The following is a 23661-nucleotide window of genomic DNA, read 5'->3' as shown; positions in this document are numbered from 1 at the left end:
CACACGTGGGAAAAAACTCAAAAAAACTGCTATCAAACCAAAGGAATGACATGGCTGGGCTTTCGGGGAGAGGCGCCCTCCCAGGGAAAAGCCTTTCCCGGCTGTAAACAGATAATGAGAAAATGATGTCATCTTGGCTAAAATTAGGTTTTAGTGTTACTCTTCTGAGAGATGTGAAAGGTGATAGATAAGAGGGGGAAAATGTTTTCCAAGTGGCTTTTAAAGGCATCCAAATATAACCGCCTCCCACATCAGTCTATTAACACCCACACTTGAGACTTCTCCCTCTTCAAAAGGACTCTTAGAAAAAGCAATGATGTGCTCTCAGCCTCCTCCTCCCTGAGACAAGGTTTACGAGGGTCGGAGAAGATTTACGCGCCCACAGAACTTGGCTCCTTATTAACAGGCGCCCCTCCCGCCGCAGCAAAGATTTGGGCCTCCTGCTTACGTCATCCGTTGCTAGGGAAATGCCCCTACTGGAAAATCCTAAATCACTTCTGATAAAAGCTGGCTGAAAAGTAATGATCGGTCTCCTTAAAGGCACAGGAATGGGCATGGAGAGAAGAAAGATGGAGAAACGTTCTATCTTAGAGATGCTGGGCTCTGTTGCAATGTGGCTTTCAGCCGCACCGGCTCGGGTAGCAGTGGGCATCCTGGATGCCAGGAAGACCTGGGTCTGACCCTCTGCCATCAAGGGTAAGTTCCTACCACCCTCCAGGGAACAAGGACTACCTCGGGACGGCCCGCTCAAAAGGGTCCTCGGGACTCGTTCTGGCCAGAGAGATGGCTGGAAATGCCACACACCACATCCACGCTGAAACGTGAAGAGGCTCTCTAAGATCCTGTCTCTGCTCTTTTCAAGATAATTGCCATGATGGGGGCTGCTCCTCCGGCCGGGGTCCCGGAATAAAGACCAGGGGAACCGCAGCTGGTCTGCAGCCAACACCTGATATGAGACCTCTGCTGCTGGAAGCTCTGTGACAGGGGACGCACAGAGAGCCTCCTAAGTGGTGGCCACCTCTCGGGAAGAGCCAACGTCAGTGCACTGGGTGCTGCACAGCCGGACACTGGTAGAAGGTTTTTAAGGCACAAGCACATGGAAAAGGGTGGCTCTTCTCCCTCAGCTATTCCAGTGACACAATATCATTTCATCAACTCCTGGATTCAGTTAACACTCAGGGGGTTTGCTCATTGGAAGAATTCTGCACAGAACACCCACAGTGACCCGACAATGCACCCCACTAAGGACTGGCCCCTTTCCCTCCTAACCACAGGCTTCAGGAACTGGTGAGAGATCATTTCTAGGAGGGAAACCAGAGGCACAGCCAACTTAGGGTCAGCGTCCCACTTGGAGGTAAAACAAACCCTCCAAACCCAAGTCTGAGCCACCTTAACATAAATAAGCAGGCCTGAAGATGCATTCTCCCAGTGCGGGCACCCGGGAACTGTCTACAGGGTAGGGATGCGGTGGGGAGTGAGGGGCCGGGGGAGTGAATTTGAGCCCAGAATCAGATTGGTGAATTCACGAAGTGGGTCTTCGATTTGAGAGCCATTTCTCCATTTTTGAAAGCACAGACTGGGCAAGCAGGTGAAAACCTTTGATGGTTGCCCCAGGCTGAATCAAAGACAACTGAGCAAAAAGTTCAGGCACCATGAAATTAATAAAATCCCTGTGGCGCCCGCTCCACCGTAGGTTCAGGAATAAACCGGGAAAAGACCCAAAAGGCACAGAAGAGATTACTCGAGTGGGAATCAATCACTTCTCCACTAGAAATTCTGACGTTTCCTTGTAGGACGTATTCACCGGATTCACAATTCACCGAAGTTGCTTCCTGAGACTGAATATTGCTGCGCTTTCTGAGTAATGGAGACAAATTTTGTTTGCTGAATACATTCGAGGCAAGCGTATATTTGACTTAAGCACAGGAAAGGAAAGAATTCTTATGTAAGCTGCAAAACAATAGAATTTTATCTTATCTGAGGAACTTATTGCCGCTCGCCTGTGTGTGTTTTACTGCCAAAATAAAATAAATTGAATCAGCTCACACATGATAACATGCTCTTTCCTAACTCATACTAATTGCTTGGCTAATTGATGTTTGTTGAACTTTCTCCATTTCATTGAGTGATTAGGTACAAAGCTAACAGTTGACATCTGTAGGCGCTTAACTGGCGTCTGTAATTACTGTTAATGTTAAATAATTGTTAGTTAATTGGAGTGGTAACTGACTGAATGGAATCCAGATTGTGAAGCAAAAAGAAACCTAGTTAAATAAACATACATTTTCAGAGAAAACAACATTTTTTCTGCAGTTGTCAGAAACCAGAAATAATCCAGAGGCCACTGGATAGCCGCAGGCTTCCTCCACGCAGGAAACTCTGCAGGCCTGGGGCTGACCCCCACGCACTTGAAAGGGTTACCAGCCAGGAGGCCCTTTGTCATGTAACTGCGCTCATTAAAGATGCTCCAGAACTGATGGGAGGTTTTTTAGGCCAAGTGTCTAGGAGGAGTGTGGATTACTTTCTGAGACTAGCACAGGAGACATCCCTGCCATCCCCGCCGCCGCCGTCGAAGCAAAACACTGACTCGGAATGGGATGAAGAGTGATGCTGGTCAATAGTCAAGCTCCGTTGCTCATACGGCCGAGTACGGAGAAAAGTCTTTCCAAGAACAGCAGCGATCAATCAATAACGGGAAGCGCTTTTTAGCGGGCTCAAAGGTAAACACAGTGGCGTGTGCTCATCTGCCTAAAAGAGAGGAATGGTCCCCTGTAATCCGCTCCAACTCACTGGGGGGCGGGGGCGCTGGCCCACTTCCATCTGGAAAAGCGGCATCCCTGTCAAAGTTCTCCTCCAAAGATACCGTCGAGAACAATTCCAGGGCTCCTCTTCCAGCCCTTGCCTCCAATCAGAGTAATGGGATTCGACATCTACCCAGGATTCCCACCTTCCTCACCCACGAGGTCAGGGAGAGACGAGGGAGCAGTTAATGGAAAAATATCTGGAGGGAAACCCTTACTCCCAACACAGCATATTCGCAGCCCCTTACTGATGGTTTCACACTAACAGTAGGAGGCATCTGGTGCCAACAAGATTCAAGGAATAAGCCCACACAACAAATTCTGTATGTAAGGGTCTGGCTCCTATAGGAAGGTCAATTTCCATAACAAGAGGGGCTGATTGCACGTTCTCTGCGTGGTGGGGTAGGAGGGAAAACCCAACCACTCAAAACGCCTTTGTCTCCAATCAAGCACCAATTACCCTTCAATAGTATTTAATTTGCCACGTCCCAGACATCTCTGTCATCTAAAGACCCAAGAAAATGCTCTGAAACTACAAAAAAAGTCCAGAAAAATTAAAGAATGAGTGACAGTCTAACTTTCCCTTAGATGGGATCTAAGGCAGTATAAAAACGCAACCAATTCAGAGGCTGAAACAGGCTCAGTTTACTCTCTTACACGTGGAGGAAGAGTTTTGCGTCCTGTTCTCCTTACAACTAAACCCCAGACACTACAAAGAAGGGGAAAACGGTCTCCATGTGGTTATTATAATTGCATTTTAAACTCCAAATCTATTCTTTAAAAAAAAAAAAGAACGCTTACAGAGAAAGCACAGGATTATTTTAGGGGAGGAGGCTTAGTGGTTACCTAACTCTTACCTTTGTCACCAAAGCAAGGAATTCTCCCTTCATGCCCAGACCTGATGAATGAGGTGGGTCATCGCCATGAAAGAGTTTATTAGGTACTCAGTTAATAAACCTAATCATACCAAGTAGAATCTCTTGGAACTTTATCTTCACCTCATCTCAAATCTCAATCAATTTTTTTTTTAAGCCAGGGTTTCTGTCTACACTGCTGATAAAACCATACTGTCAAAAATACCCAAAGGCCCTGCTCCTCTAAAGGCGCCACACCCTCATCTCTGTCCCATGGAAACCCTTAGTACAAAACTGACCCCAACAAGAGGCCAAGTGTGGGCCACGTGTAGGTCTGGTAGGGCTTGAGAAAAGCAGACAGCCCTGGGCAGAGAGAGCTCAAGGTGGCCCCAGTGCTCTGTCTGGTGCTCAGCATGGTGCAGCGTGTCCATCAGAACCCCGCGGTGGACCTGGGGAGGTGGGGTGAGGACCTGCCAGAAGGTGGGTGGCTGCCCCCTTGATGTCTACGTCTCAGGAGACAGTGGGTACCCAGAGCAGGAGGGAGCACAAGTCCCTACTGAGATCATTCCCCATCCCAGCATCTGAGCGATGCCCACTCTGCCCAGGAGGGCCCGACGCTACCATGAGACAAAGGTGAGGAAAGCAATGGGATGAAATACACCTCCTGGCCACCTCTCACCTGGCATGTGCCTTGGCTGCAGGACAGACCCTGGCAAAGAGGCAATTCAGGGCCTTTTCTCTACCTCTCACCTAGGCCATGGACCAGGGTGAGCACCAGCTCAACAGAGGGCCCCAGAGACCCCTGAGTACTGTTCTCCTTCCTTCCCTTCCCTTCCTCCTCAGCTAGCTCTGCCCTGGGGCACCTTAAGAGTTAAAGAAAGACCAACTGTCATGGCAGGATGGTCATAGGCACCACATACTCATTTTCTGCATTTCTGCCCATCTATTAAAGGGCCCGGCCCCGGGGCCGGCCCCAGAAAAGCAGGACCAAGAGTAGATAAAAAAGCATCATAAATAATGGCTGGACAGACTGATTCGACAAGTTAGTTCCTTTTAAGGATAAACAGTCCACAATGGGGGTACACATCCTGCTGCCCCTAGAGTGGTTCAACCAACTAAATACGGACAAGAAATTTGTCAGTCTCTCTCTCTCTCTGTGTCTCTGTCTCCCTGGGAAAATTAATTTTTTCTTTGGCAGATGGTTGAGTCACAAAGACAGAAGGATTCATAAAATTCACATGAACATCCTGTAAACATTTAAACACATAAAGATTAAATAAGGCAACCATGACCTTGATTAAAGTTAAACTACTTTTTTATGTCTCCAACCCTAAGCCCCGTAATTTAGAGGTTCATCACCCCACCTCTTTTGACAAGCTCAATGCTCAACGGGCACAGTGCGTACACAGAACATGCCGGCACGCACCATTTGATTCATTTGTTCCAAAACGAGAAATAAAAGGCATCAGACGGAAGCAACGATTCAAAACACCTAAACACCAAACTCCCTGGTCCCTGTTAAATAGACAGACTCCCCAACAGAGAGGGTCAAAATAAATTCAAGTAGGCTGAAGGAATCTAAAACATACTTACTGTACCTACTCTTCTGCTCCCCCCCACCTAATTATTTTATCCCCCCCCTCCCCAGAGAGACACTTCCACCCAGGACCTAAAGTGGCAAGATGACTGCCTCCAGCTCCCAAACAGACTGATGGGACTTGAGCCACGGCCCCTGCGGCTTCAGCCAGAGCTGTAGCCCCAGACCACCCGGCCCACCATCAAAGCTGCAGGGGGGGGGGCCCTCCCCCACCAATCAGCTTGTGAGATTAGCACTGCCCTCCCACAGTGAAATTTTATGGACCAAATCTGCCTGCCCCCCGGGCTCCACGGCATAATCTCGCGAGCAGCTTAAAGCCACGCTTCTGGAAGGCCAGAGCACAGCAGGGCTCCGGAGAGGGAGAGGTGGTCTGTGGCTCTAAACATCTGGAGGTGGAGGAAGAGCTGCGTCCAGTTTCCCTGCACTCTTGTCAGACGGTTCAATAAGTTGAGGCTTTGAAGATTTTCCCAGTGGTGTTTGTTACCTGGTGTCAATTTGCCCTTTCTTAACATTGCTTTTTATTGCTCTTGGCTACGAATACCGGCCCGGAGTCGGGAGACCTGACTTGCAGGCAGGCAGGCCACTTTGCAGGAGACCTTGAACTTGATGTGCACGAAGCTGACAGTTCCTTGAAGGCCTTGTCAGCCATCCATCCAGTAAACACGGCCACTACCCCGCGTCCAAAGAGACCCAAACCCACGAGCACCTAGCCAGACCCTCTGCACCTGTCCTGAAGCAATTATTGACATTATCACCAGACAATGACTCTCTTTTTGAACTTGTTTTCCTGATATTTAGCAGCCCGAATACTAATCCCCTTAACAAAACTGTCCCCAGGCTGCCCCCCTCCCGCTAATCTCTTCTCTCCAGGGAGGAGGGCTGGTGCTGGATACCAGTCCGTCTACTTTGCAGCACCTGGATTTGCATTGATTCCGGCTCTTGTCATTCATGTTACCAACAGGAATTAGCATAAGGCATTAAGGGGAAACTCTGGAGAAGAAAAGAAAGGCCATTTTGATGGAAATAAGGGGCAAAGGAATAATCTGCCATCAACTAAAATGCTTATTTGTGTATGGTTTCCCAAGCAAAGCTTAGAAAAAGCCTGTGTTGATTTTAGTGTACACAAAGAAACCTTAATCCTTTCAAGGCAACTAAATCACCCCCAGAAAAGCAGCTCAGAAGAAAGGCACCCTGTCAGAAGGATGACTATTCACAACCAAATAGATGCCACAAATCACACGCGGTAAGTAAACAAAAATAAGAATGTGGGAGACGTTTGATTGGAAAAGGGAGAGGGGAGGGGGGAGCGGGAGGAAGAAGCTGGAGGAGGAGGAGGAGGCTCGTCATCAATCTCTCCTCCTCTGCCCCAAGGGAGCCTTTCGCCCCAGAGGGCAGCAGGGCCTGGATGCAGGTCCCAGAGCCAGCTCTCCAGTCGGGGCTGGGCCTAGTGTGGGGAAATGCATTCCGAAGCTTTACACTGCAGGCTAGCAAAGGAAAGGCAGAGCCATGCGGGGGCTGGGGGTCCTGGGCAGGGGGCGGGGTGTCACGGAAACGTCTGGGACCTCCCTTGGGGGACCTGTCCTGCCCCCAGGCTCCTCCTCCTCCAGTCTTGCAGGGGTGCACGACTGTCTACCCACCCTCCCCCTTTGTCAAAAGGAGCAATCAACAATCACGCATCTTGCCATAGGAGCCCTGTACGCTATGAACTGCCACCTATCTTCTTTTATTGGGCTTTTAGCGTTATGGACAACAAATTTACATAAACTTTCAGTCCATCAAAATATATGATGAAGTATAAAACCGGAATACTCCATTATGCAATAAAAAAGATAAAATTCAATATGACAATAATTCTGGGAGCAACAGCGATCACATAAGCATGTACACCTCAAGGGAACGCTAAACATAATGTACTCTTTGAAATTGCAGTTGGTTCAAATTCTAAAATAATCTGGGAGCTCAAAATAACTGCACTTGGAACTGTGTCCCACTAACCAGTTCGCAAAAATGCTAGCCAAGGCAGCTAGGGAAGGCCGAGGTGGTTTCAAGTTTCCCTTCGTGAAGGCCCAACCCCGTTCCAGCTCCCAAGCATCTTTCATGTGACACGGACAGAGACCACGACAGACAGCACACGTTTCTGTATTTAGCAGTTATCATGCAAGCACCTACATCAGGGCCCACAGCAGCGAGGAAGAGAGCAAACGGTTGGTACAATTTATACCTTCCAAATTATACTCCTTTGCAAGCCCCTGATTAGAAGCTCCCTTAAATTTCCTTACTTCCAACAATACTGCTACAAATGAAAACTGCCCAGAAACCTATTGGCAGTGATTTAAGACAAGTTTTCGTTTAATGTACTGCTATATCATTAGCCTCTCTTACTCTATATTGCAGTTTGGAAGAAATTAATGGGATAGCACGTACTTAAATTTTGCCCTTGCTCGTGTATTAACTTTACAGAAAGCCCACAGCAGAGTGAGGCTTGGTTTATGACCATAATACGGTGAATGCTACACATGCTCTGGTTATTAGCGTCTGCGGGCCAAATCAGCTATTTATAGTTCTCCAACTGCTGAGTTGTGGATAGGTAACAATAAAGTTAAGACATGTTGCCAACTCTTCTCCTCCATTACAGCTTCTTCCGTTAAATGAAAGTCACACAGACAGCAGTAATTTCTTAGTCAAAACCATTCTAAAAAGGATTCAAGGTATTCTTCTAAAATAACCCTTTTTTGTTTTGTTTTTTTGACCCATTACAAAAGCACACAGGTTCTGTCTCAAGCAAACATACGACTTATAAACAGTAGCTCCAGAAGGAAAATGGAATGACCACTGGCTTTTATGGGTTCGTCGTAGGCCAGGACGAGGACACACATTTTACAGAGAAGCTATGGCTCCGATTTAAGGAGTCTTACCTTTGTTTACAATAACAGTATTGAAGAGTTTTTCAGAGCTGGCATCTGAGGCCTGAAACACAAGAAGGGGAGGAAGCATTATTATTGGCGTTAATATTATCGTCACCACCATCATGTCTATGATTTTTAGGTCAATGTACTACATTTTAGAAAAGCCTGAAAAAGAAAGCAGCAATTTCCCCCTATCTTCCATAAGGTGGTGCTAGTTGACTGCAGGAGCCAGACCTGCAGTGCAGTTATCCGCTGAGAGGAAAAAAACCTGATTGTAAAAAAAAAAAAAAAAAAAAGTGTCCTTATTAGACGTATTATCTGTGCAAAACATATTTCTATGAGATGATACGCAAAGCAATTCAGCTTATTCACATAATGATTTGTCAATTTCATTGACGTATCATTATTTTGGAAATGGTACTTTTTTCATGATATTTGCAGACATGCCTATTTTCAATCTTCTTTCACAAACCAGAAATGCCTATTATTTAATGCTAAGCTTTTCCTCATTAAAAAGTGTCAACCAGTATGTCCTGAAATTCACTTTTAAAGATTCCTCTGATGACCCCGGGATCCCTGTTCCCTGTAGCAACCAGGACGACCTTGGTGTTGATGTTGAAATGGAAACAAGCCGACCTGCCCAACAGCCCCACACTATACGCGCCATCAGCATTATTTCCTTTCCATTTTCCAGAAATCACGTCTGCTAATTATTACAGTGGCTTGAGGAAAGTGAAATCAGCCTGTTTAAGCATCAGGAGTAAAGCCAGTTTAAATTACACACTCAGGTTCTGGAAAACCAACATGACGTCGGTTGGGAGGAAAATATTTGAGAGGCACTAAATACTTCTAGAACTTGAGGAATTAAAAAAAATTACTTAAAAATTCAGCATCTCCATGACATAGTCATTTGATGATGTATCCGCATTTATAGTTATAACGGAAGTTACATTTACACTATTTTTGCTATCCAACCCTTTTTAAGAAATCACTGATTTTTACTTTATACAGAGATGCATGTTTTGACAAAGCAGAGCACAGAGTGTTGAATAAATCCAGGAGAAATCTAAGAAATAGGGGGAGGGGAGGAGTCTGCACTACAACATATTCTGACCCTGGAGCTGGCTTTTGGGGACAAAGGAGATATTCAATTTAGTCTTTTCGTGTTATGGTGACAAAGAGGAGATATTCCTGTGTGTTATCCGGGGAACAAGTTCCAGTTCTCACTGCAGGTGACACAGAACGACATACAATACTGTCATTACCACTATGTCCCCTTTATTTCAAGTCTCATCTTCCTACTGTAAGGGTGGTTCCCACGACTAATACATAGATCAAGAAAAAATGAATGTATGTGCAAAACAAGTGTTGAACTGTATACATTTATACATAAGCAGTTTAAAATAAAAGAAAATAAATCCTAGATAGATGTTTCCTTTTGTTTTGCATGAATATAAAATACGCTGAGGGCCTTCATGACATTTTAAACCTGATGATATAAATTGTATATGGTAGTATGTTTTCATAAAAACAAATGGCCAAAAAAACTGTTGCATGGAAGGGGGAAACAAGACATGCCTTAAAGACATCGAGAATATGTAGGTGTGAAAGCAAAAATTATAGGAATAGCGTTGCTATATTGTAATGTTATAGTGAGATTTCTAGGAACACGAGTTTCCCAGCTGAAAACTTGGAGATAAGAGCAGTTCACTGTTCTTCAGTGAAAAAGTGTCCTTTTTCAAATTGTTCACATTGGAATGGCGACGTTACAGTCACAGCTTAAATGGCAGTGGATTATTTTTTTAAGGAAAAAGGCTGTTAGTTAAATCATTCTACACCAAACTGAAATAACTCTTGCAGATTTGGGAACTACCTATTAAAATGAGTCTAACTGGCCCAAAGAAATGTGGAAACAAAGCACTGTACCCACAATACAGAAAGCACGGGGAAGCAGAGGAAAAGGTTCCCCATCCAGCTTTTATTTGCACTTGGGGTGTGTGTGTGTGAGAAAGAGAGAGAGATGAAATAGGACAGAAGCTGGCTAGGAAGAGGCCCTTTGGCTGTCTTGCACGCCCCTACACAACCTCCTTGGTTGGGGCTGCCACCCTTGTCAGTTCTTTGGCCTCCACACCATATTCTCAAGTAGCCAGTCAAGTGATCCTTATGTCTGAAGCAAACTTAGAGGAGGTGATTATTATGATGCCAGCCAGTAAATTATTAAGGAAATAAATCCGACAGAATATTTACGACGACCTGGGAGTATGCTAATAAAAGCTCTTCCAGCCCTTTAATTTTCTGATACATGCCTTGCAACTGGGAAGGAGGCAGGGGGTCTCAAAAAGGCCTCCATGCAAAAACACCCAGAAGAAACGAGGGCAGCGGGCTCAGGCTAATCATAAAATGAGCTGCAGCATTTCTTTCTGCCGCCCAGGTGCTTCCAACCATGGCGGACCACTGTCCTGAAAAGTCAGAAAAGAGCTTCTCAGCCCGAGTCTGAAGCAGGAACTACGAGAACATTCTCAGCTTTTTCTCCCTGAACTTTCAGATTCTACTTGCGCTTGAAAGCATTTGAACAAATTTGTGGTTCTCTGGATCTTAATCTTTGGGATGTTTTCTTTTTCACTGTTTTTAGGAAAAAGTCTGCAATTCCTTACATTACCTGGAACATTTTCCTGCCCCCCCCCCCTTTATAATCAGCAGTTCGGCTAATGGAAACGTGCCGAGCCGAGACTTAGCTAGCGAGCAGATCCTCTCCTCTCCTTTATTTTTTTACCACGGGGGCACCTCTACATACTAACGACTTCAGGTTTTGCTCGCCATTTCGTTTCATCCCCCTCGCTCGGTTTCGGAGAGTGAGGGCGTGAAGTGGCTGCATCTAGAAAGGATAGAAAAACAAAGCTCCCTCTTGGCTGTTTTTTATGGGGGGGGGGTTAATACTGAAAAATTGCTAGACGCCGTAGTTGGTGTTTAAAGAAAAGTTAAATAAGTCAAAGAGATTGAAGGAAGGAACACGGAGAATGAGGAAAACGAATAAAAGCCTTCGGAGGAGCAGACAGGGGTGGGACGCAGCCTCTCCTGTTCAAGGTCCACCTTCATTCCCTTCGCTCGCGGACCCCGCGGACGGCCCTCCGCACCCGCACCCGCACCCGGAGGGGCTTTGCAACCAGAAAAGAGAAACCTCCCCGAAACTTGGGTGCGAGTTCTTTGCCCAGCGGCCGCGATCCCAGCCCAGCTCTCCTTTCGCTTCCCTGGGCACCGCGCGTGCGGGCCAGGATCCCGACCTCTGCGCGGGGAAGCGCTACCCCCGGCACCGGTAGCGAGCGCAGCGCCCAGAGCTCTAGCCCGAGCGGGTGCCAGGCCCCGGCCGGAGGCAGGCGCAGCCCCTCGGGGCGGCTCCGGTCCCCGGGCACGACCGCGTAGCTCCGGCCGCCCGCGCCGCCGCTCCCCGCCGGAGCCCGGCGGGCCAGGGGAGGAAAGTACAAAGGCGGGCGACCGGGCCGCGGAGGGAGGGCGGGCGGGAGGGAGGAGGGGTGGCGGCGGGGGGTTCGGGCGCGCCAGACGCGAGGAGCTCGCCCCTGCCACCCCTGCCCGCCGGCCCGGCCGCCGCAACAAAAGACCCCCGGCCCGCCGCTCCCTCCCGACCACCGGCGGCAAGCGAGGGAGCCGCGCCCCCGGGGCTGCATTACCTGGTCGTAAAGGGTTAAGCAGTCCTGTCAGCCCCAAGTTCATGGTTTGGTTCCAGAGCAAGGCTCACGATGGGGGATCGTCAGAGACCAGGGGGAAAGCCAGCCAAACACACGAAGAGAAAACGCCCAACTCCGACCGGGCTCCGTCCGCGCGAGTCTCTCCTTTCCAGGTGAAAGTCTGAAAGCGGAGGCACGCCAACCAAATCCGTACGGGCGGCAGCTCCGGGGCGGCCGAGCGCCAGCGCCTGCACACATCCAGCGCGGCCGAGGCCAAGCGGGCGGCGGGCGACGGGCGGGCGGCCGGGAGGGAGCGCCCAGCCGGCGCTCGCCCGCTGCCTCCGGGCGGCTCCGGCGGCGCGCGGGGCCGCGGGGCACGGCGGGGACCGGAGGGGCGTCCCGGGCGGGCCGGCGAGCGGGCGAGGCGGAGAGGAGCGGCCCGAGCCGCGGCCGCGGCGCGCGGAGCTAAGAGCGAGGCGGCGGCGGCGACAGGACAAAGGAGACCATGTGCGGAGGGGAGGAGGGAGAGGGAGGAGGAGGAGGAGGGCGCGCGGCGGCGGCGGCGGCGGCGGCGGCGGCTTCTCCCCGGCGGCCGCCTCGGGCTCCCCGACTGCCGCTCCCGCCTCTCCAGCAGCACCGCGGGCCGACCAGTCCCGGTCCCGGTCCCGCCGCCACCGCCGCGGCGCTGGAGGAGACGCTCTGGGAGTCTTTATTCGGAGCCGATCTCACTGGCGCGCGGCGCGGGCGGCGCTGCAGCGGCCGGGGCGCCGGGCGGGCTACGCGGGGCCGGCGGCGCCTCCCGGCCGGAGCTCGCGGGCGGACGGGCAGCGCCTAGGGCTGGCTCGGCTCCGGCCCGCGCTCCGCTCGCGGGCGCCTGCCTCTCCCGCCGGCTCGCCGCTCAAGTAAACTCCATCGGCCGCCGGCGCCGCGGGTTCCCTGGCTGGACGGGTGGCGGGAGGGGGCGGCGGCGGCACAGGGGCCCCTCGCTCCGGACTTCGCTCCCCGACTGCGCCGAGCGCGCCTCCTCCAGACGCTCGCAGCTCTCGGAGCGGGACTTCCTCGGCGCGCCGAGCCCGAGCCGCCGGTGCCGCCGCCCCTCCTCCGTCCCGCCCCGCGCGCCCCGCCCCTCGCCGCCCCTCCTCTCGGCCCCGGCGCCGGGTCGGCCCCGCGGGGGCGCAGTCCCCGGGCTCGGCCTCGACAGCTGTCGCTTCCCCCCTCCCACCCCCGCGGCTCGGGCCCGAGGTCCCCACGGCCGCCTTCCCGGCGGGCGGGCGCGGCGGGCACTGCCGTGTCCTCCCCGCAGCTGCGGCTTCCACGACTGCGCCGCGGCAGGGAAAGGCCACTAGGCCCACAGGCTGGGGCTGTATTGCCACTAGGCCAGTCACATCTGCAGAGAGCCAGCTCTCAGGGTAGTTGTGATGAGAAATGAGAAAGTAAGTTATGGAAACCACCTGGCACATAGTAGGTGTTCAATAAGTACATTGTTGAAAATGGAGGCGGGGGGGGGGGGTGCGCAGCCAGAGTCTAGTATTCGAAGAAAGTACTTAATCCAACCTTATCCCCGCCTGGTCAAAGGCTGAACACAGCGGCTCAAGGATACCAGCGCATGAAGTGGCCGTTACAAGTGCCCCTCCCCTTAGTCCTCAAATCCACTGTCATTTATACACCTTCCATCCACAAATGTGGCGCTGGTTGTGACCGCCAGATGCAGGGAAAGGATTAAAGCAAAGCCACAGCCTCACTGAATGCACAGTTACTATCATCCTAACATTTACCGTCATGTGTTCTCTAGCGCCCTGTGTAGCGCCTGCACCGGAAGGGGTGGCGGGGAGGGCGGAGGTGCTCAATGACCACAAACTTGGCCCCTAGTGGATGCCCCTGAGCAACACACGGGCAACCAGAGCGCCAAAGCTCCCTTCTGTCCAGTCCGGTGGGCCCCTGGCCAGAATTCTGGCCTCCTTATGCTACTACCCCAACCACAGAGGCCCTGCAAGAGTACCAGGCCATACCTGGGAGGCAAGGAGACACCCCCCCCCCCGCAAACATCTGGAGTTTTCATTCCCCATCTGCAGCTTGGCAGGGTCCCTCCTTGGTGCATAGGAAAGGTTGCTGAGGTTTTCTCAGCACAGGGCAAACAGGCCAGCAGAGACCTAGGTTGCAACTGGGAGGGTTCTAGGGTAGAGCCAGTGGGTGAGAGCTCCTGATTTCCCTTCAGTGCCACGGTCACCTGGAGTGCTACTGGGAAAGAGGAAAAAGGGACAGGGCTGGGAGAGATGTACATCACATACAAATGACATGGAGACTGGTTTCAAGCAGCAATGTCCATTCCTCACCTCTTTGAAGTTGAACATCCATCTCTGCTTGATTTCACGGCCCTCTCGAGAAAACCTCTCCAGGGAAAAAAAGTGGGTGCCTGCCGTATGGCATAATTCTTCTCCAACTTCCAAATACAATTAATTTCAGAAGTAAGAGGCACTCTCTCTCTAGTTTCACAACACCTCCCCCAACCCAAATGGTAGCACTGTGGGGTGTTTCTACCAATTTTTTTTTTTTTTTTTTAAAGATAGGTAACAGATTTTTCTCTACCCTGACTCCCAAAGAAATCCAAAGAAAAGGTGCCTTGGAAAGTGTGAATTTGGAGCTGGATTTTCCAGTTGCTTAAGAGCTGTCTCAAAAACCAGCCAAAAAGAGTTCTTGTCATGGCTCAGCTGTAACGAACCCAACTAGTATCCATGAGGACACGGGTTCAATTCCTGGCCTCGCTCAGTGGGTTAAGACTAGCGTGGCTGTGAGCTGTGGTGTAGGTCACAGACGCGACTCAGATCCTGTGTTGCTGTGGCTGTGGATTTGACCCCTAGCCTAGGCACTTCCATATGCCACAGGTGCCACCCTAAAAAAGCAAAAACAAACAAACACACACAAAAAACCTGCCAAAGCCCTCAAGAAGCCAGCGGGCATTGATTCTGAAGCTGTTTCTACGATACCAACATAGCTCAAAGGCAAACATTACCTTTTCAAGAAAAGACATTAAAATGTTTCCGAGGAATCAAAATGGGACAGTTTTCTTGTCTTGTTTGCTAATAAAATCAATATTATAGGGAAGAAATTGCCAGGTCCCCTACAGGATAAACTGAGACGCACAAAAGTGTGGGCAACTTAGGTGACCAGCTCAAACAACCACTTAGCCCTCCAAGGGCTTTCATCAGGCAGCACTGCTGACACCTGCCACGCAGCACATTCGATTGTCATCTCTGATTATCAGGGATTAGACCTCAGATGAAAGCCTGGGACAGATCTGCAGGCGTCTCTGTATCTTGATTATCTGTAATCAAGAGGAATGCAGAACCGCCAAGAGATTAGCTTCTGGAGAAGCCGCAGACGGGGCCTCTGCACCCCAGCATCCATATGCAGGCCCCCTGCACCCCACCGGCACCCCTTGCCCTGGCACAGTCGCATCGCCACTTCATTCCTCAGCCTCTCACCAGACACACCAATGAGTCCATTCTAATTGGGTTCCAAGCTGCTCTCTTCCCTCTCCTTTCTGGAAGGGAGGGAACCAATGTCAAAATTGGAAGGGAGTAGCTACAGCCAGCACCAGAAGTAGAAAGAAGGAAGACAAGACAAAAGGAACTTCCACACACTGGGTAACTGGATCCTGGTCAGAGATCTGACTTGCAAGAATCAAGAATTATTATTATTTTTTCTTTATGGCTGTGCCTATGGCAATCAGAACTTCCCAGGCCTAGGACTGAACCCCAGCCACGGCAGGGACAATGGCAGATCCTTAACTGCTACACCACCAGGGAACTCCTCCCCCGCCCCCGCCTTGAGAAACTTAGCTTCCCCGTATTGGAATTTTAATCTAAAGATTACAAGGTCAAAGGCTGGAAGCCGTCATGTCTGTTATATTTAGAAGACTGGACATACTAGGAACTAGTGGCTTCCTATTGTCACCTTCGGTCTGAATCAGATCTAAGAAGGGCAAGTCTTAGAAATGGGAGGCCCTTACAGGAGGCAGGTAGTAAACTTATGGATTCAATGGTCCTTACAGTGTTCGATCAATGACTGCAGGAACAAAACCAAGCTTTTTTTTTTTTTTTTTTTTTTCTTAAGGCCACGCCCTCAGCATACGGAGGCTCCCAGGCTAGGGGTCTAATCAGAGCTGTAGCCGCTGGCCCACACCTCAGCCACAGCAACGCAGGTTCCGAGCCGTGTCTGCGACCTACACCACAGCTCATGGCAGTGCCAGATCCTTAACCCACTGAGCGAGGCCAGGGATGGAACCCTCACCTTCACGAATACTAGTTAGGTTGTTTACCACTGAGCCACGACAGGAACTCCCCCAAACCAAGTTTTAATATATGACCAAAGGCTTTAGGCAAGTTAACGATTAGCCAAAATTTTTTAAAAAGCTAAATTAGGAGTTCCTGCTGTGGCTCAGTGGTTAATGAATCCAACTAGGAACCATGAGGTTTTGGGTTCGATCCCTGGCCTTGCTCAGTGGATTGGGGGTCCGGCGTTGACGTGAGCTATGGTGTAGGTTGCAGACGCAGCTCGGATCCCGTGTTGCTGTGGCTGTGGCATAGGCTGGCAGCTGTAACTCCGATTGGACCCCTAGCCTGGGAATCTCCATATGCTGCAGGAGCAGCCCTAAAAAGACAAAAAAAAAAAAAAAAAAAAAAAGCTAAATTAAAATGTTTAATTCTCAATTCTCAAAACATCTAAAAATAAACATAACCTAGGTTTACAAACTAATGGAAGTTCTTCCAAACCAATCTAAACCGGCAGAGTTTTAAGGCTTAAAACGTGAGAGCCATTCAATTTATATCACAAATTACCAGACTGAGACTAAACATTTTTTGGTAAAATACTCCTGAAATCTCTGGTCTTCTGTCAAGTAGCTTAGATAGAAAAAAGGTCCTTAGTTTCATGGTGTTCTCTCTCATGAATACAACTTCAGGTACTCCCTAACAGAACAACACGTGCTGAGTGAGGCTTGGGGTGGCTTAAAGGAAGAGGAAGGCTTTTTTACAAGACTATTCTACGGTTTTCCTATGTCAAGTTATGTAGTTTGAAAAGATCAGGAAAAGGGAGCAATAACACATGAGTTCTGTGTGTTTAGCTTTGGGAAAGAAATCACTGCCATCCCCCCACCCCTGGCCCTGACTTTTTTCTGTGTCTCCCAGAGAATTGAGCTTCTCAAATTCTAAAGCTTCTCTTTTTTTCTTTTTGTCTTTTGTCTTTTTAGGGCCGCACCCACAGCATATGGAGGTTCCCAGGCTAGGGGTCGAATTGAAAGTGTAGCCTCTGGCCTACACCACAGCTCACCGCAACGCCGGATCCTTAACCCACTGAGCAGGGCCAGGGATCGAACCCACATTCTCATGGATACTAGTCGGGTTTGTTAACCACTGAGCCATGACAGGAACTCCCTCACATCCTTAAGCTTTTCTTAAGCTTTTCAAGCTTTGAAAATACCAGTTTCTATCCGTTCTCTGGGGAGATGTTACGAGCCAGCATCTGGTTGCCGTCATGGCCCTGTCACTTCCGAGCCAGGAGACCTTGGGAAATCTCTCCTCTCTTCCGCCTCAGTCTCCTCGTCTATAAAATGAGGTGACCACAGTGCCTGTATGTTACAGGGTCGTGGTCAGTCACAGCTCCCAGCCCTTGGTAAGGGGGACATATGTGTTGGCGACAATGATTAAAGACGACACTCTTATTTTTGATTCCTGTGGAGCCCAACAAAATAAGCGTGTCTTGTGGAAGGGCTGCCATGTCCATGGCCAGGCTTTCTACAGAATTCGCTCACTGCAGCCCACTGCGGGGACGATGAGAATAACCACAGGAACATCAAAAGCAGCACGGATCCCCAGAAGTGGTGACAGTGGTTTGCACCATCTGTACTAGAGCGTAGCGAGCCCCGCCTTCACACAGGCGTCCCTGCCAGCAGCTCCTCTGGACGAGGTCCCAGCCTGGACACTGAATACTGCACAGCCTGGGCCACCGAAGAAGGGGGAAGGGATAAGAGGTTGTGGATCGTATGGTTCAATCTTGAAACAAGAAAATGTGATCAGAGTTCCCAGGGCTTTGAAGACGTGATCCACACCCCCAACGGTGACGCCTTGAACGTCTTAAAACATAACGTAGCAGGCACCCGATTATGCCACTATGACATGTGCAACTGCGACATCTGGTTTAAATGGGCCTGTAGTTTTGTCTGTGACCATACACACGGGTTCTTAGGGGTGCAGGGCCTGTTTGGGTTTTTTGGTTCCTTTTCTTGGAGGATACCCACTGCCTCCATTTGATTTTTAATTCATCTGTATAGGGACTGTCTCCTGAGTCTCTATTCATGCGACAGCCGAAACAATGATATAAGGAGGCGAGGCCCGCACTTTTCATCTCTGTGTGAGGATGCAATGCCTGTTCCCTGGGATGGGCCTTTTTTTCTGAACCCACCTGGCTTCTTTTATTTATGTATTTATTTATTTGCTTTTTGAAGGACCCACGGCACATGGAGGTTCCCAGGCTAGGGGTCGAATCGGAGCTGCAGCTGCTGGCCTACACCGCAGCCACAGCAATGCGGGATCCGAGCCACATTTGTGATCTACACCACAGCTCATGGCAACACCACGTCCTTAACCCACTGAGTGAGGCCAGGGATCGAACCGGCATCCTCATGGAGACCAGTTGAGTTCATTACTGCTGAGCCACAACGGGAACTCCCCCCCAGGCTTCTTGCAGATAGAATTCACACACCATGCAGCGTGTTTCTGTGTTCCCTGCACAGCACCAGGAGACCTACCAGAAGATGCATGACGAGAGAGGCTGGCTGGCTGGCTGAGGGCACCTGACAAGTGTATGGGTACCTGGCGAAGTGCAGGGAGAGTCAGGGCAGAAGCTAGCTCTTGAGAAGCCCAAAAGGACCTGCAGTTTGTGTGCCTGCAGTTCTCTCCCTGTGACAGGTGACCAAGAGCTACACAGGGAAGAAGGAGTCAACACGCTGCTTGCCACCAGCAAACAGGAAAGTCCCCCACGACCCAGCCTGTTCTGCTTCCCCCTTCGGCGAATTCCAGAGCTTCTACCTTCTATGCTGCCCAGCCCAGGAGCTGAAAACTCTTTGGCGGTCCCAGGTATTGCTCCCATGCAGGCCAGATCATTCTGAATTAGCAGTGTCATCTCTTCTAGTGACACTGGGCTACTCAACTCCAGGTGGCCTCCGACCCCTCTGCTCCACGCCCCCCACCCTTCTCAACAGGCCATCTATTTTCTCTGTCTTTTTTTTTTTTCTTAGCACACCTGCGGCATATGGCGGTTCCCAGGCTAGGGGTCTAATCGGAGCTGCAGCTGCCTGCCTACGCCACAGCCCCAGCAATGTGGGATCCGAGCTGCAACTGTGACCTACACCATAGCTCATGGCAACGCCGGATCCTTAACTCACCGGGCGAGGCCCGGGATTGAACCTGTGTCCTCATGGATACTAATCAGGTTCGTTACTGCTGAGCCACAACGGGAACTCTTCAACAGGCCATCTTTAAATGGCAGCCTCGTTACTTATGACTCTGAAAGGAGACTGCAATAGCTCAAGCTCTCACTGCTGTAAAGCAAAAGCCTCTACCATTATATGCCTGTGTTGCTACCATTGATCACAGGGCTGCAACAAGAGAGAAGTAAATAAACCGAACTGGGTTAGTTTATGATGCATACGATTGAGACGCAGGGGGGAATAAATATTTTCCAAGTGTGGAAGTCAAGAAAAAGAATTTTACTTTCAAACTTCACAGTGTACTATAAACTACAAAGAGGAAAAAAAGTATAAAAAAAAAAACCCTTCATAAAATATCTCTTACTTAACCACCAAATCTACATTAAAGTATTAATATTCAGAAGGTGACAATCCCACAAAGAAAGGCAATGAAAGAAACACGCATTCAATCTCTGCCTGTGGCGCCCAGTGACATCTTCTTTGTCACAGATGCACACAGGAGCAGGACGATGGGGCCGTGCTTTCCTGGTGTTCACCTTGCTCTCCTCCCTCCTCCATCAGACCGTTCAGCCCAGACGGGGGTTTGCAATTTGGGGTCTAGAGCCCTGCATTCGCCATGGAGCCCACGCTCCCTGAGGACAGGTACTCACGCTGCCCTAGTTAGCTGCTCGCATCTCCAGTCCCTGGCTCCGCTCGCTATATCCACACAGAAATAAGGATGGGGTGGGGGGGACCAGAGGTGATTAAAGTGAGAAAGGTGTACCAATGTCTGCGTGAGCTAAAAGGATGGGTAGAACAAATGTGGAATTTAAAAAAATTGATTAATTTATTTATTATCTTTTAGGGCCGCACCTGCGGCACATGGAGGTTCCCAGGCTAGGGGTCAAATCGGAGCTGTAGCCCCTGGCCTACACCACAGCCACAGCAGCGTAGGATCTGAGCCACGTCTACAACCTACACCACAGCTCACGGCAACGCCAGATCCTTAACCCACTGAGCAAGGCCAGGGAGCAAACCTGCGTCCTCATGGATGCTAGTCAGATTTGTTTCCCCTGAGCCTTGACAGGAACTCCCAAAGTGTGGAAATGTATCAGTAAAGATGATACACTGAGGAAAGTAAAGAGTTAAGCTGAAAAGAAGGTGCTTTTGGTGAGGCCTTTCCTCTAGCTGTCTTTGCCTCAATTATCCCAGAACCTGATTCTTAAGCAGGCGCATTGGATTTTACAATTCATGGTTCCCGGCCTGGTGGTCAGGGGTGTAAGCTGGACCTTACAAGGATGTGTGTTTCAATTCAGTCTCTACCAAGACAGCATGTTCACTGGGAATTGCTAACTCCTGAGTTTTAAGCCTTATTTTTCTCATTGCAAAATGGAGCTAGAGTTCCTGCAGCGGCTCAGGGGAAACAAATCCGACTAGTATCCATGAGGTTGTGGGTTCCATCCCTGGCCTTGCTCAGTGGGTCGGGGATCCTGCGTTGCCCTGAGCTGTGGTGTAGGTCACAGATGTGGCTCAGATCCCATGTTGCTGTGACTGTGGCGTAGGCCAGCAGCTGTAGCTCCGATTGGACCCCTAGCCTGGGAACTTTCATATGTTGCGGATGTGGCCCTAAAAAGCAAAAACAAAAACAAAAACAACAAAAAAAAGGAGCTAGTTGTAGAATTCAACCATTACAGAGTGTTGTTGAAAACATTAAACAACAAGTTATGATACAAAACTTGTAGTTGTGCTTTTTACACAAGGAAGCCTGTGAAGGCATCCCCCTCCCCTCTTATTATTATTTTTCTATTTTTTTGGCTGAACCTGTGGCATGCAGAAGTTCCCAGGCCAAGGATGGAACACCGTCCCTAAACTGCTACCTGCTACGCCAGTGACAACACCAGATCCCTAAACTGCTAAGCCAGTGACAACACCAGATCCCTAAACTGCTACGCCACCAAGGAATTCCTAGGCGGGCCTTTAAAGTGGAGCCAACTGTGTCTCTGTTCGGGGGCAAATGAGAGGGGTCCCGTGCTTAAAAGCGTAGCTACTGACAACAGAACTGCTGGGTTGAACTCCTGGCTCCCTCACTGCTGCTTATTAGCCTTGTGACAGTGGGCAAGTTGCTTCACCTTCTGTGCCTCAGTTTCCTCATCTGTAAAATAGGGCAGCACCAGTACCTACTGTGATTACAGCAAGTGCTGTGAGGGGTAAATGAATTACCATGTGAAGGCGCTGGGAGCAGTACCTTGTCTTCCCTGGCTACAGGCCATCGAGGAGTAGATATTCTCAGTTTGGGGAGGCCTGACGGACAGTGGCCCCTCTTAGTTTCAAAAATGCAGGTGGTCAGGCAAAGGCAAAAAGGCCCTTGAGGGTGCCACGACCAAGACGGCCTTGACCGTCATCTGTGCTGGCTGGCTGGGCTATAGGCTGAAGGAAGGCGGACAGAGGTGAGGGAGATGGGGTCCGGGCTCCCTCGGGACACAGTGGCTGTCACTGCCTCCATATGCAAATGAAGAGCCAGAGCCAAGGGGCCCTACAGGGACGGCAGTCCTTGCAGTCACCAGAGGGGGCGCAGCTGGCTGTGTTTCAACAGGTGCACTAAGTGTATATTGGAAAAGGCTGCTGTGGAAAACTGGCGGTTGCTGGGGGACCAGCTGTGTTTGCCAGTTCTCTCTGGGAGGGGCATCTGAGCCACTGTGGACTGAGTGGGCCCCCACAAATTTTCAGTAGTTCCAGGGAGAGAAAGGGGCTCTCGAAAAACTTGAGATCTTCCTCAGGCAGATGCTTAAATGATTCACATGAATACTGAGATAGGACCTCATCGGGCCGCCCCAACCACGGTTGCCATTAATCAAGTCATTCCACGTACATTCTTATAATCTGAGTTTTTTGCAGTATGGGAAACGATTTTTTTTTTTTTTTTTTGTATCTGAATCGAGGACCCTCATTTCTGGCTTCAGTTAGTCCCAGGGAAAGACTGTTGCAATACTAGGTCAGGCTCAGGCTCAGGTTCAAAATTTGATTCTAATCTGCATCTCAGGGCCTTGAAATGAAAGGGAGGGAGAAACCAACCAACGAACTAGTGAACCCTAGATCAGGAGAAGACACAAGCTGTAAATGATATTCCATGATGCCACCTACTGCTTCTAGGATCTGGCCTCTCCTAAGCTGCCACCACACTTGCCTACGTGACATCTGTTTTTCAGAAAAGGACACCCTTTGGAGGTGGAAGAGTCAGGATGACAGCAGGGTGGACCAGGGTCTAGCGTCTGTCCTACTGGGTGAATTTTGGCATCTCCCTCCCTTGACCAAATCTGGACCATGCTCTCCCAGGGCCCTAATGTCAGTTCCAGATCGAAGTCAAAGTCAACTCTGATGTCTAAAATCTATAGAGGTTTCAGGAGCCAGAGGGTCACGGCAAAGCCGCTCGAGCTGCACAAATACCCCTCGGATGAGTGAGGAGTTTACCTGCACAGGTTCTGTAGTTTGAAGGATTACTTATATCCCCTGGTAAGGTAATCTGGAAAGGAACGTGAGAACTGGCCAATCACACATTGGCACCTCTTTCCCTACAACCGTCTCTCAAAGAGTTTGCTCCCATTTCAAGTATGAACAACCTACAGGGGACTGGAGATGCTTTTTCCTCCATCTATACTGATGCACCTGGATCTAACAATGTTTTTATGCTTTCAATGCAGAGTATCCTGATGGTCCAAATATATACTTGCAGAAATTCTTGTTGGGTAAGAGTGAAACATTTGCTTTTACTGTTTTGGTGAATCCCACGGTTGCTGGGGGTGCTAGATGGGTAGCTGTGCTGTCAAATTTCCTTGATTTAGCTTTCCTGAAAGCACTCTTTTTTTCTTTCTTCCTTTTTTTTTTTTTTTTTTTTTTTTTTGCAGCATATGGAGGTTCCCAGGCTAGGGGACAAATCAGAGCTGTAGCTGCCAGCTTATGCCACAGCCACACCAGATCCAAGCTGTATCTGTGACCTACACCACAGCTCACGGCAACACGGGATCCTTAACCCATTGAGCGAGGCCTGGGATTGAACCCGAGTCCTCATGGATACTAGTCGGATTCGTTTCCGCTGAGCCAACGGGAACTCCCTGAAAGCATTCTTACTTGACCAATGTTTCTAATTTTGCACCCTTATTCTGGTGTCAGTTTTTCTCCTTGTCCCTTCCACACTATCAGTGGAAAACTGCTGAAGCGGAAACCTTTAACGTGGCCGTTCCTACAGCCTCCATCCCTGTGACTTTATGAAGCAAACGAGCACACCTTGCAAATGGTCAGCTGCCATACAAATGCCAGTTGCTCCGACCACACACCGCAGTTACGTAGGGCGAGGGCTG

The 23661-nt window shown here is 49.8% G+C and overlaps 1 protein-coding gene across 8 annotated transcripts in view; it reads right to left on the bottom strand.

Moving 5' to 3' along the window:
* Positions 1-23661, bottom strand: part of AUTS2 (activator of transcription and developmental regulator AUTS2) — a 1184853-nt gene that overhangs the window by 82518 nt on the left and 1078674 nt on the right. For all 8 annotated transcript variants that reach the window (XM_085015600.1, XM_085015603.1, XM_085015601.1 and 5 more), the window contains 1 exon segment: positions 8168-8219. In XM_085015600.1, coding sequence (XP_084871726.1) covers positions 8168-8219 — 52 coding nt within the window.

Source organism: Sus scrofa, chromosome 3 (assembly GCF_054392235.1).
Source record: "Sus scrofa isolate SSC_HxYL_T2T_F1_AM1 chromosome 3, Sscrofa_HxYL_maternal_Yorkshire_Landrace_v2.0, whole genome shotgun sequence".
Taxonomy (NCBI): domain Eukaryota; kingdom Metazoa; phylum Chordata; class Mammalia; order Artiodactyla; family Suidae; genus Sus; species Sus scrofa.
The sequence above is the reverse complement of the archived record's forward strand: the minus strand, read 5'-3'. Positions and strand labels throughout refer to the sequence as shown.